This window comes from Oncorhynchus mykiss, chromosome 25 (assembly GCF_013265735.2).
Source record: "Oncorhynchus mykiss isolate Arlee chromosome 25, USDA_OmykA_1.1, whole genome shotgun sequence".
Lineage (NCBI taxonomy): Eukaryota > Metazoa > Chordata > Actinopteri > Salmoniformes > Salmonidae > Oncorhynchus > Oncorhynchus mykiss.
Window position 1 is genome coordinate 38,259,613 of NC_048589.1, and position 14,627 is coordinate 38,274,239.

At 39.0% G+C, this 14,627-nt stretch overlaps 1 protein-coding gene across 1 annotated transcript in view; it reads left to right on the top strand.

Moving 5' to 3' along the window:
• Positions 1–14,627, top strand: part of LOC110504247 (forkhead box protein N3) — a 133,526-nt gene that overhangs the window by 65,902 nt on the left and 52,997 nt on the right. The window contains 1 exon segment of the mRNA XM_036962803.1: positions 11,278–11,345. Coding sequence (XP_036818698.1) covers positions 11,278–11,345 — 68 coding nt within the window.

A 14,627-nucleotide genomic window follows, 5' to 3' on the forward strand; every position in this document is an offset into this window, starting at 1 on the left:
ACTGTATCACTCCCCCAAACATCCACTTACTGTATCACCCCACCTACTGTATCACTCCCCCTAACATCCACCTACTGTGTCACCTCACCTACTGTATCACTCCACCTACTGTATCACTCCACCTACTGTATCACTCCACCTACTGTATCACTCCACCTAACATCCACCTACTGTATCACTCCACATACTTTATCACTCCACCTGCTGTATTGTACACTAGGCTCAATAGATATTTTCCAATGAATCTTACTCATACCAATTATTTAAGTCTCACAGAAATTGACATTTTTGGAGATGTTAAGTTGATAAGAGTTCATAAGCTCAATATTTAGTTGGCGCGCACGCACGCACACAAACACACACACACACACACACCTGCAAACACACACACACACACACACACACACACACACACTCACACACGCGCACACACGCACACACACCCGCAAACACACACACACACACACCGCCAACATAGTCCTCTCTATTTCAGGCGCAGGGGAAAGTAGGGAGCTGTGAGACTCAGCATGGTAGGAAAACAAAAGGCGCTTTTTTTTGTGGAAGGCGTCTGCAACTAGTACAGTCTTATACCACACTATGTTACTGTATAATGTAGTACACTATGTTACTGTATAATGTAGTCTTATACTACACTATGTTACTGTATAATGTAGTCTTATACTACACTATGTTACTGTATAATGTAGTCTTATACTACACTATGTTACTGTATAATGTAGTCTTATACTACACTATGTTACTGTATAATGTAGTCTTATACTACACTATGTTACTGTATAATGTAGTCTTATACTACACTATGTTACTGTATAATGTAGTCATATAATACACTATGTTACTGTATAATGTAGTCTTATAATACACTATGTTACTGTATAATGTAGTCTTATAATACACTATGTTACTGTATAATGTAGTCTTATAATACACTATGTTACTGTATAATGTAGTCATATAATACACTATGTTACTGTATAATGTAGTCATATAATACACTATGTTACTGTATAATGTAGTCTTATAATACACTATGTTACTGTATAATGTAGTCTTATAATACACTATGTTACTGTATAATGTAGTCTTATAATACACTATGTTACTGTATAATGTAGTCATATAATACACTATGTTACTGTATAATGTAGTCATATAATACACTATGTTACTGTATAATGTAGTCTTATACTACACTATGTTACTGTATAATGTAGTCTTATACTACACTATGTTACTGTATAATGTAGTCTTATACTACACTATGTTACTGTATAATGTAGTCTTATACTACACTATGTTACTGTATAATGTAGTCTTATACTACACTATGTTACTGTATAATGTAGTCTTATACTACACTATGTTACTGTATAATGTAGTCATATAATACACTATGTTACTGTATAATGTAGTCTTATAATACACTATGTTACTGTATAATGTAGTCTTATAATACACTATTTTACTGTATAATGTAGTCTTATAATACACTATGTTACTGTATAATGTAGTCATATAATACACTATGTTACTGTATAATGTAGTCTTATTATACACTATGTTACTGTATAATGTAGTCATATAATACACTATGTTACTGTATAATGTAGTCTTATAATACACTATGTTACTGTATAATGTAGTCATATAATACACTATGTTACTGTATAATGTAGTCTTATACTACACTATGTTACTGTATAATGTAGTCATATAATACACTATGTTACTGTATAATGTAGTCTTATACTACACTATGTTACTGTATAATGTAGTCATATAATACACTATGTTACTGTATAATGTAGTCATATAATACACTATGTTACTGTATAATGTAGTACACTATGTTACTGTATAATGTAGTCATATAATACACTATGTTACTGTATAATGTAGTCATATAATACACTATGTTACTGTATAATGTAGTCATATAATACACTATGTTACTGTATAATGTAGTCATATAATACACTATGTTACTGTATAATGTAGTACACTATGTTACTGTATAATGTAGTCATATAATACACTATGTTACTGTATAATGTAGTCATATAATACACTATGTTATTGTATAATTTAGTACACAATGTTACTGTATAATGCAGTCATATAATACACTATGTTACTGTATAATGTAGTACACTATGTTACTGTATAATGTAGTCATATAATACACTATGTTACTGTATAATGTAGTACACTATGTTACTGTATAATGTAGTCATATAATACACTATGTTACTGTATAATGTAGTCATATAATACACTATGTTACTGTATAATGTAGTCATATAATACACTATGTTACTGTATAATGTAGTCATATAATACACTATGTTACTGTATAATGTAGTACACTATGTTACTGTATAATGTAGTACACTATGTTACTGTATAATGTAGTCATATAATACACTATGTTACTGTATAATGTAGTACACTATGTTACTGTATAATGTAGAACACTATGTTACTGTATAATGTAGTCATATAATACACTATGTTACTGTATAATGTAGTCATATAATACACTATGTTACTGTATAATGTAGTACACTATGTTACTGTATAATGTAGTACACTATGTTACTGTATAATGTAGTCATATAATACACTATGTTACTGTATAATGTAGTACACTATGTTACTGTATAATGTAGTACACTATGTTACTGTATAATGTAGTCATATAATACACTATGTTACTGTATAATGTAGTCATATAATACACTATGTTATTGTATAATTTAGTACACTATGTTACTGTATAATGCAGTCATATAATACACTATGTTACTGTATAATGTAGTACACTATGTTACTGTATAATGTAGTCATATAATACACTATGTTACTGTATAATGTAGTACACTATGTTACTGTATAATGTAGTCATATAATACACTATGTTACTGTATAATGTAGTCATATAATACACTATGTTACTGTATAATGTTGTACACTATGTTACTGTATAATATAATACACTATGTTACTGTATAATATAATACACTATGTTACTGTATAATATAATACACTATGTTACTGTATAATGTAGTACACTATGTTACTGTATAATGTGGTCATATAATACACTATGTTACTGTATAATGTAGTACACTATGTTACTGTATAATGTGGTCATATAATACACTATGTTACTGTATAATGTAGTACACTATGTTACTGTATAATATAATACACTACGTTACTGTATAATGTGGTCATATAATACACTATGTTATTGAATAATGTGGTCATATAATACACTATGTTACTGTATATTGTAGTACACTATGTTAATGTATAATATAATACACTACGTTACTGTATAATGTGGTCATACGTTAATGTCTGTCCTCCAGAGAGAGAAGGAATCAAAGCCCTAAAGATGTCATCTTCATGAGAAATTGCTGCTTTCCCTACATCTGCCTCCTTTCACATCTATTTCTTTCATATATAGAGCGTTTCTTTACGTTTCTCTACTACACTATGTTACTGTATAATGTAGTCTTATAATACACTATGTTACTGTATAATGTAGTCATATAATACACTATGTTACTGTATAATGTAGTCTTATAATACACTATGTTACTGTATAATGTAGTCATATAATACACTATGTTACTGTATAATGTAGTCTTATAATACACTATGTTACTGTATAATGTAGTCATATAATACACTATGTTACTGTATAATGTAGTCTTATAATACACTATGTTACTGTATAATGTAGTCATATAATACACTATGTTACTGTATAATGTAGTCATATAATACACTATGTTACTGTATAATGTAGTACACTATGTTACTGTATAATGTAGTACACTATGTTACTGTATAATGTAGTCATATAATACACTATGTTACTGTATAATGTAGTACACTATGTTACTGTATAATGTAGTACACTATGTTACTGTATAATGTAGTCATATAATACACTATGTTACTGTATAATGTAGTCATATAATACACTATGTTATTGTATAATTTAGTACACTATGTTACTGTATAATGCAGTCATATAATACACTATGTTACTGTATAATGTAGTACACTATGTTACTGTATAATGTAGTCATATAATACACTATGTTACTGTATAATGTAGTACACTATGTTACTGTATAATGTAGTCATATAATACACTATGTTACTGTATAATGTAGTCATATAATACACTATGTTACTGTATAATGTTGTACACTATGTTACTGTATAATATAATACACTATGTTACTGTATAATATAATACACTATGTTACTGTATAATATAATACACTATGTTACTGTATAATGTAGTACACTATGTTACTGTATAATGTGGTCATATAATACACTATGTTACTGTATAATGTAGTACACTATGTTACTGTATAATGTGGTCATATAATACACTATGTTACTGTATAATGTAGTACACTATGTTACTGTATAATATAATACACTACGTTACTGTATAATGTGGTCATATAATACACTATGTTATTGTATAATGTGGTCATATAATACACTATGTTACTGTATATTGTAGTACACTATGTTACTGTATAATATAATACACTACGTTACTGTATAATGTGGTCATACGTTAATGTCTGTCCTCCAGAGAGAGAAGGAATCAAAGCCCTAAAGATGTCATCTTCATGAGAAATTGCTGCTTTCCCTACATCTGCCTCCTTTCACATCTATTTCTTTCATATATAGAGCATTTCTTTCATGTTTTTTCATAGACGGAGCATAAGGAGCTGTACCAGACGAGCCTGGAATATCTGTGTAAATGACTGAGTGAGCTCTCATCCCTTTAAATGGTAAACATGATATCACATTGAAGAGGAGAAAGTTGTCTGGCGTTCCCCCAGCTATTGATTTGTCTGTGGTACATAGCGGTGTTTAGAAGCTGGATGTGTCCAAAACAAAGACATGAATACCAACACAGGAAAAAGGAAGTTGTAGTTACGGTTGCCAGGCGACTATGCTAATGAGGCTGTTACTCATAAGGCTCCTGGTGAGAGAGACTGAAATATGCTTTAATCATCCCTCAACAAATATGTGTGTATATGTATGTGTGTGTGTTCATGTGTGTGTGCGTGTGTGTGTGTGTGTGCCTGTGTGTTTGTATGCGTGTGTGTTTGTGACTGTGTGTCTGTGTGTGCCTGTTTGACTCAGTGAGTGTGTGCTTGCTTGTTTGTGTGTGTGTGTGTGTGTGTGTGTGTGTGTGTGTGTGTGTGTGTGTGTGTGTGTGTGTGTGTGTGTGTGTGTGTGTGCGTGCATGTGTCAGTGTTCCGACAGTGCTATAATTGAAAGTATCCATACCATAGATATGGTGATGGCCCTCTCCCCTCCTCTAAATTATCCCAAATTGTCAGGTCAGACCAAGAGATGGAGGAACAGGTCGCTCTGTGCTTGATTAAGGTGCTGAGGTGTTGAGCACATCATTTCTCTCCTCTTTCGCTCTCTGTAGTTTAAATGAGATGCCTGTCTCTTTCTCAGACAAAATCAGACGTGGTTGTTTCAATGGCAACTCATCAAGTGCATGTCTAAGCTGGTGACGTACAAACACACACTCAACCACACTCACACACGTACACACACACATGTACACACACACCGTTTTTGGGATATCTGGGATATATATATATATATATATATATATATATCGAGAGAGAGAGAGAGAGAGAGAGAGAGAGAGAGAGAGAGAGAATAATAACAAAAATTCATATACACAAATAACAAGTTTGTGGTTAAAATGTCCTTATGTCCAGGGGGTGAGACAGGGATGCAGATCGTGCCCCACCTTCTTCCTCATCTCTATCAACAAATTGGCGAGGGAACTGCAGCACCCGACCTCACCCTTCTAGAATCTGAAGTCAAATGTCTACTGTTTGCTGATGATCTGGTGCTTCTGTCACCAACCAAGGAGGGCCTACAGCAGCACTGAGATCTTCTGCACATATTCTGTCATGCTTGGGTCCTGACAGTAAATCTCAGTAAGACAAAAATATTGGTGTTCCAAAAAAGGTCCAGTTGCAAGGATCACAAATACAAATTCCTTCTAGACACCGTTGCCCCTAGAGCACACAATAAAAACTATACCTACATCGGCCTAAACATCAGAGCCACAGGTAACTTTCACAAAGCTGTCAACGAAGGGTCTTCACAGATCACTGCACCTGTACATAGCTCATCTGTAAATAGCCCATCCAATCTACCTCATCCCCATACTGTATTTATTTATTTATTTATCTTGCTCCTTTGCACCCCAGTATCTCAACTTGCACATTCATCTTCCGCACATCCTACCATTCCAGTGTTTAATTGCTATATTGTAATTAATTTGCCACCATGGCCTATGTATTGCCTTACCTCTCTTATCCTACCTCATTTGTACATGCTGTATATAGATATTTCTACTGTATTATGGATTGTTTGTTTGTTAATTCCATGTGTAACTTTGTGTTGTTGTATGTGTCGAACTGCGTTGATTTATCTTGGCCAGATCGCAGTTGAAAATGAGAACTTGTTCTCAACTAGCCTACCTGCTTAAATAAAGGTGAACATGAAATTTGACATCCCAATTAGATCTGACTAAAAATACTTGAATCAGTTACATAACTCATTGCCCTTTATGGCTGTGAGTTCTGGTGTTCACTCACCAACCGAGATGGGACAAAAAACATATTTAGAATCTGCATGCGGAATTCTGCAAAAACATCCTTCATGTGCAACGTAAAACACCAAATAATGCATGTAGAGCAGAATTAGGCCAATACCCGCTAATGATCAAAATCCAGAAAAGAGAATTTCAATTCTACTACCATCAAAAGGAAGTGATTCTCAAACCTTCCATAAGAAATCCCTATGTACCCAGTACCCACAAAATGAGGTGGAAACTGAGCTGCACTTCCTAACCTCCTGAGAAATGTATGTCCATATTTGAGACACATATTTACCTCAGATTACACACAAAGAATTTGAAAACAAATCCAATATTGATAAACTCCCATAAAGCTGAAGTCGGAAGTTTACATACATTTAGGTTGGAGTCATTAAAACTCGTTTTTCAACCACTCCACAAATGTCTTGTTTTAACAAACTATAGTTTTGGCAAGTCGGTTAGGACATCTACTTTGTGCATGACACAAGTCATTTTTACAACAATTGTTTACAGACAGATTATTTCTTATTTATTTAATTGTAGACATCCACGTCAAGGTATCACGTTAATCTGTACAAACAAACAGTAGTACGCAAGTATAAACACCATGGGACCACGCAGCCGTCGTACCACTCAGGAAGGAGACACGTTCATCTGTACAAACAAACAGTAGTACGCAAGTATAAACACCATGGGACCACGCAGCCGTCATACCACTCAGGAAGGAGACACGTTCATCTGTACAAACAAACAGTAGTACGCAAGTATAAACACCATGGGACCACGCAGCCGTCATACCACTCAGGAAGGAGACACGTTCATCTGTACACACAAACAGTAGTACGCAAGTATAAACACCATGGGACCACGCAGCCGTCATACCACTCAGGAAGGAGACACGTTCATCTGTACACACAAACAGTAGTACGCAAGTATAAACACCATGGGACCATGCAGCCGTCATACCACTCAGGAAGGAGACACGTTCATCTGTACAAACAGTAGTACGCAAGTATAAACACCATGGGCCCACGCAGCCGTCATACCACTCAGGAAGGAGACACGTTCATCTGTACAAACAAACAGTAGTACGCAAGTATAAACACCATGGGGCCACGCAGCCGTCATACCACTCAGGAAGGAGACACGTTCATCTGTACAAACGAACAGTATAAACACCATGGGACCACGCAGCCGTCATACCACTCAGGAAGGAGACACGTTCATCTGTACAAACAAACAGTAGTACGCAAGTATAAACACAATGAGACCACACAGCCGTCATACCGCTCAGGAAGGAGACATGTTCATCTGTACAAACAAACAGTAGTACGCAAGTATAAACACCATGGGAACACGCAGCCGTCACACCGCTCAGGAAGGAGACATGTTGTGTCTGGGGTGAAAAGTGCAAATCAATCCCAGAACAACAGCAAAGGACCTTGTGAAGATGTTCGAGGAAACAGGTACAAAATTATCTATATCCATAGTAAAATGAGTCCTATATCGACATAACCTGAATGGTCGCTCAGCAAGGAAGAAGCCATTGCTCCAAAACCGCCATAAAAAAAAGCCAGACTACGGTTTGCAACTGCACATGGGGACAAAGATCGTACTTTTTGGAGAAATGTCCTCTGGTCTGATTAAAAAAAAATAGTGTAGTTGGCCATAATGACCATTGGTTACAAGTCCAACACTCTAACCACTAGGCTACCTGCCGCCCCAATGACCCCAAGCATACTTCCAAAATTGTGGCAAAATGGCTTAAGGACAACAAAGTCAAGGTATTGGAGTGGCCATCACAAAGCCCTGACCTCAATCCCATAGAAAATGTGTGGGCAGAACTGAAAAAGTGTGTGCGAGCAAGGAAAGGAGGCCTATAAACCTGACTCAGTTACACCAGCTCTATCAGGAGGAATGGGCCTAAATTCACCCAATTTATTGTGGGAAGCATGTGAAAGGCTACCCGAAACATTTGACCCAAGTTAAACAATTTAAAGGCAATGCTACCAAATACTAATTGAGTGTATTTAAACTTCTGACCTACTGGGAATGTGATGAAAGAAATAAAAGCTGAAATAAATCATTCTCTCTACTATTATTCTGACATTTCTCATTCTTAAAATAAAGTGATGATCCTAACTGACCTAAAACAGGGACATTTTACTTGGATTAAATGTCAGGAATTGTGAAAAACTGAGTTTAAGGGTATTTGGCTAAGGTGTATGTAAACTTCCGACTTCAACTCTGTCTGTTAGGTGAAATACCACAGTGTGCCACCACAGCAGCAATATTTGTGACCTGTTGCCACAAGAAAAGGGCAACCAGTGAAGAACAAACACCATTGTAAATACATCCCATAATATTTATTTAACATATTTAACATGTATTTTGTGAGTGTAAAGTTTACTGTTAATTTCTGATGTCTATATATATATATCTATTTTTTTTTTTTACTTTTGTGAGTGTAATGTTTACTGTTAATTTCTGATTGTTTATTTCCCTTTGTTTGTTGTCCATTTCACTTGCTTTGGCAATATTAACATGTGTTTCCCTTGCCAATTAAGCCTTTGAATTGAATTTAATTGTGAGGGGACAGAGCAACAGTCGAATGAGATGGAGAGGGGGTTTGGGGGAGTAGGACAGAGACAGAGAAAGAGAGAGATACTATAGGGAAAGTGTTTGAGAGAGAGAGAGATATTATAGGGAATGTGTTTGAGGGAGTAGGACAGTGAGAGAGAGAGAGAGAGAGAGAGAGAGAGTTACTATAGGGAAAGTGTTTGAGAGAGAGAGAGATATTATAGGGAAAGTGTTTGAGGGAGTAGGACAGTGAGAGAGAGAGAGAGAGAGAGAGAGTTACTATAGGGAAAGTGTTTGAGGGAGTAGGACAGAGAGAGAGAGAGATACTATAGGGAAAGTGTTTGAGGGAGTAGGGCAGAGATAGAGAGAGAGATATACTATAGGGAAAGTGTTTGAGAGAGAGAGAGAGAGAGAGAGAGACAGAGGGAGAGATACTATAGGGAAAGTGTTTGAGGGAGTAGGGCAGAGAGAGAGAGAGAGAGAGAGAGACACTATAGGGAAAGTGTTTGAGGGAGTAGGACAGAGAGAGAGAGAGAGAGATAATATAGGGAAAGTGTTTGAGAGAGAGAGAGAGAGAGAGAGAGAGAGAGAGAGAGAGAGACACACAAAGCCATCACCTACAGAGAGATGAACCTGGAGAAGAGTCCCCTAAGCAAGCTGGTCCTGGGGCTCTGTTCACAAACACAAACACACCCTACAGAGCCCCAGGACAACAGCACAATTAGACCCAACCAAATCATGAGAAAACAAAAAGATACTTACTTGACACATTGGAAAGAATTAACAAAAAAACAGAGCAAACTAGAATGCTATTTGGCCCTAAACAGAGAGTACACAGCGGCAGAATACCTGACCACTGTGACTGACCCAAAATTAAGGAAAGCTTTGACTATGTACAGACTCAGTGAGCATAGCCTTGCTATTGAGAAAGGCCGCCGTAGGCAGACATGGCTCTCAAGCGAAGACAGGCTATGTGCTCACTGCCCACAAAATGAGGTGGAAACTGAGCTGCACTTCCTAACCTCCTGCCCAATGTATGACCATATTAGAGAGACATATTTCCCTCAGATTACACAGATCCACAAAGAATTCGAAAACAAATCCAAATTTGAAAAACTCCCATATCTACTGGGTGAAATTCCACAGTGTGCCATCACAGCAGCAATATTTGTGACCTGTTGCCACGAGAAAAGGGCAACCAGTGAAGAACACACACCATTGTAAATACAACCCATATTTATGCTTATTTATTTTATCTTGTGTCCTTTAACCATTTGTACATTGTTAAAACACTATATATATATAATATGACATTTGTAATGTCTTTACTGTTTTGTAACCTCTGTATGTGTAATGTTTACTGTTCATTTTTGTTGTTTTTCACTTTATATATTCACTTTGTATGTTGTCTACCTCACTTGCTTTGGCAATGTTAACACATGTTTCCCATGCCAATAAAGCCCTTGAATTGAATTGAATTGAATTGAGAGAGAGACAGAGAGACAGAGGGAGAGAGACTATAGGGAAAGTGTTTGGGGGAGTAGGACAGAGAGAGAGAGCTGAGTGAGTTCTTATCCCCTCCCGCTGTACAGATAAAGGCATTAGGAGACTCTGATAACTGTTATCACACACCCACACACTCTCTCAGAGCAAAGTGGTGTCTGTGCGTGTTCATGCGTGTGTGTGTGTGTGCAGGCGCATGTGTTTTTCGATGACTGCTCATGTGGTTAGAAGACCACAGTCCGCAGTGTAATTGACTTGTTGAAACCCCCATTGCTATGTTCTGTATCTGGAGAAATGCTTCTCCATTGGAACATTGTACAGGGTTGTCATTTTGAGAGAGCTGGCAGTAGTGATTAACTGGTGGTAGCGTTATATGAGGACAGCAGCAGCTTTAACTAGTCATTATTGGTCACTCCTGGGGACACATAAAGCTGTTTGATATGAAACATGCCTTACTCGTGCTTTCTGTGGTGATTTCTGTCTGTTTTCTGCAGCATGTCCAGTCCTCCTCTATGGCCAGGGAGTCCCTTCTTCAGAAGAAACGGAGGAGTCCTCCTACAAGGTACCGTCACACAGACTTTAATATTGTACCGTATTTTCTCACTACCCCCCCTCTTCCATGTCCCTTCCTCACCCCTCACCCCCTTAGTGCACCAGGGTGAACTGAAACCTCCCTCCTTCCACGTTTCTCATTCACCTCAAAGCTGCCGAAGTGGAGATGTTGACTCATTTGCATATGCTCTTTAGATATCTTAAACCTTCCCTCCCTTCAGGTACCTGGATAGATGAAAATAGCCTTAACTCACACTGTGTCGATATAGAATTGGTTCTGCTCTAATAAAACAGAATGTCTCGTAGTCTAAAGGATCCTTTCTGTGTCTGCTCCTCTCCCTCTCTTTCTTTCATTCAGACATTCTTTTTTTTTTTTTGGGGGGGGGGGGGGGGGTTATAGAGGGATTCTGGCAACATCCCAGCATCCTCTCCTTTCTCTTGTCTTTCTTCCGTGCTCTACTGTAATCCTATGGAATGGATCGTCCTCTCCCCACCCTCTCTTCCCATGGCTCTGGGTATTGAGAAGGGGTTTGGTGTATAAGTCAGCATTGTTCCTTTGTCACTTGACCAGTGGACCAGTTTTCCAAGTTCCTGCTACTCTGCTACTGCACATGGTTATGCACAGAGACCTTAATATGGCTATTGTGAAGCCAAAGAGGGAAGGATAGGAAGGAGAGGGAGAGTGTGACGATGTGTGCTGAGAGTCGGGAAGCAAGTTCAGGGAGTGAGTGTTTTAAATAATACATGAAGCATAATACAAAACAAGAAACACGAACAGACATGAAACTGGAATAGAAACAATGACGCCTGGGGAAGGAACCAAAGGGACATATTTAAGGGACGGTAATCAGGGAGGTGATGGAGTCCAGGTGAGTCCGATGACGCGCGGGTGCGCGTAACGATGGTGACAGGTGTGCGCCGTAACGAGCAGCCTGGTGACCTAGAGGCCGGAGAGGGAGCACACGTGACAGAGAGGGAAGGATAGGAGGGAGAAGTGGAAAACATGAGGGAGAGAGGAGTTTTGAAAGAAGCAGCCTGGTGACCTAGAGGCCGGAGAGGGAGCACACGTGACAGAGAAGGAAGGATAGGAGGGAGAAGTGGAAAACATAAGGGAGAGAGGAGTTTTGAAAGAAGCAGCCTGGTGACCTAGAGGCCGGAGAGGGAGCACACGTGACAGAGAGGGAAGGATAGGAGGGAGAAGTGGAAAACATGAGGGAGAGAGGAGTTTTGAAAGAAGCAGCCTGGTGACCTAGAGGCCGGAGAGGGAGCACACGTGACAGAGAAGGAAGGATAGGAGGGAGAAGTGGAAAACATAAGGGAGAGAGGAGTTTTGAAAGAAGCAGCCTGGTGACCTAGAGGCCGGAGAGGGAGCACACGTGACAGAGAAGGAAGGATAGGAGGGAGAAGTGGAAAACATGAGGGAGAGAGGAGTTTTGAAAGAAGCAGCCTGGTGACCTAGAGGCCGGAGAGGGAGCACACGTGACAGAGAAGGAAGGATAGGAGGGAGAAGTGGAAAACATAAGGGAGAGAGGAGTTTTGAAAGAAGGAAAAAGAGGAGTAAAATACAGAAGCAGTCAAAAGTTTGGACACACCTACTCATTCAAGGCTTTCTCTTTATTTTTTATTAATTGTAGAATATAAAACACGTTTTGATTTGTTTATCACTTGTTTGGTTATTTCAAAGTTTCGATGTCTTCACCATTATGTAGAATACATTTTGATTTCTTAAAACTGTAATGAGTAGGTGCTTCCAAACTTTTGGCTGGTACTGTATCAGTTTCTAGGAGGCAACGAAGGAGAGACACAAATAAAGGGAAAAGTCTTCTATTGTTGTATTTCCACTGGGGGTGTGGCTAGTGTTCCAGTGGGGGTGTGGCTAGTGTTCCACTGGGGGTGTGGCTAGTGTTCCACTGGGGGTGTGGCTAGTGTTCCACTGGGGGTGTGGCTAGTGTTCCACTGGGGATGTGGCTAGTGTTCCACTGGGGGTGTGGCTAGTGTTCCACTGGGGGTGTGGCTAGTGTTCCACTGGGGGTGTGGCTAGTGTTCCACTGGGGGTGTGGCTAGTGTTCCACTGGGGATGTGGCTAGTGTTCCACTGGGGGTGTGGCTAGTGTTCCACTGGGGGTGTGGCTAGTGTTCCACTGGGGGTGTGGCTAGTGTTCCACTGGGGGTGTGGCTACTGTTCCACTGGGGGTGTGGCTACTGTTCCAGTGGGGGTGTGGCTAGTGTTCCAGTGGGGGTGTGGCTAGTGTTCTACTGGGGGTGTGGCTAGTGTTCCACTGGGGATGTGGCTAGTGTTCCACTGGGGGTGTGGCTAGTGTTCCACTGGGGGTGTGGCTAGTGTTCCACTGGGGGTGTGGCTAGTGTTCCACTGGGGGTGTGGCTAAGGTACTGGCTATAAAATACACATCAGGAATGGTACACTATTTTCTATCATGTATGGCTCTGGACATTTTGGATTGAAGACCATTGTTGTCAGTTAACTGGACTCAATCTCCCAGTCAGTTAACTGGACTCAATCTCCCAGTCAGTTAACTGGACTCAATCTCCCAGTCAGTTAACTGGACTCAATCCTCAGTCAGTTAACTGGACTCAATCTCCCAGTCAGTTAACTGGACTCAATCTCCCAGTCAGTTAACTGGATTCAATCTCCCAGTCAGTTAACTGGATTCAATCTCCCAGTCAGTTAACTGGACTCAATCTCTCAGTCAGTTAACTGGACTCAATCTCCCAGTCAGTTAACTGGACTCAATCTTCCAGTCAGTTAACTGGATTCAATCTCCCAGTCAGTTAACTGGACTCAATCTCTCAGTCAGTTAACTGGACTCAATCTCCCAGTCAGTTAACTGGACTCAATCTCCCAGTCAGTTAACTGGACTCAATCTCCCAGTCAGTTAACTGGACTCAATCTCTCAGTCAGTTAACTGGACTCAATCTCCCAGTCAGTTAACTGGACTCAATCTCCCAGTCAGTTAACTGGACTCAATCTCCCAGTCAGTTAACTGGATTCAATCTCCCAGTCAGTTAACTGGACTCAATCTCTCATTCAGTTAACTGGACTCAATCTCCCAGTCAGTTAACTGGACTCAATCTCCCAGTCAGTTAACTGGATTCAATCTCCCAGTCAGTTAACTGGATTCAATCTCCCAGTCAGTTAACTGGACTCAATCTCTCAGTCAGTTAACTGGACTCAATCTCCCAGTCAGTTAACTGGACTCAATCTTCCAGTCAGTTAACTGGATTCAATCTCCCAGTCAGTTAACTGGACTCAATCTCTCAGTCAGTTAACTGGA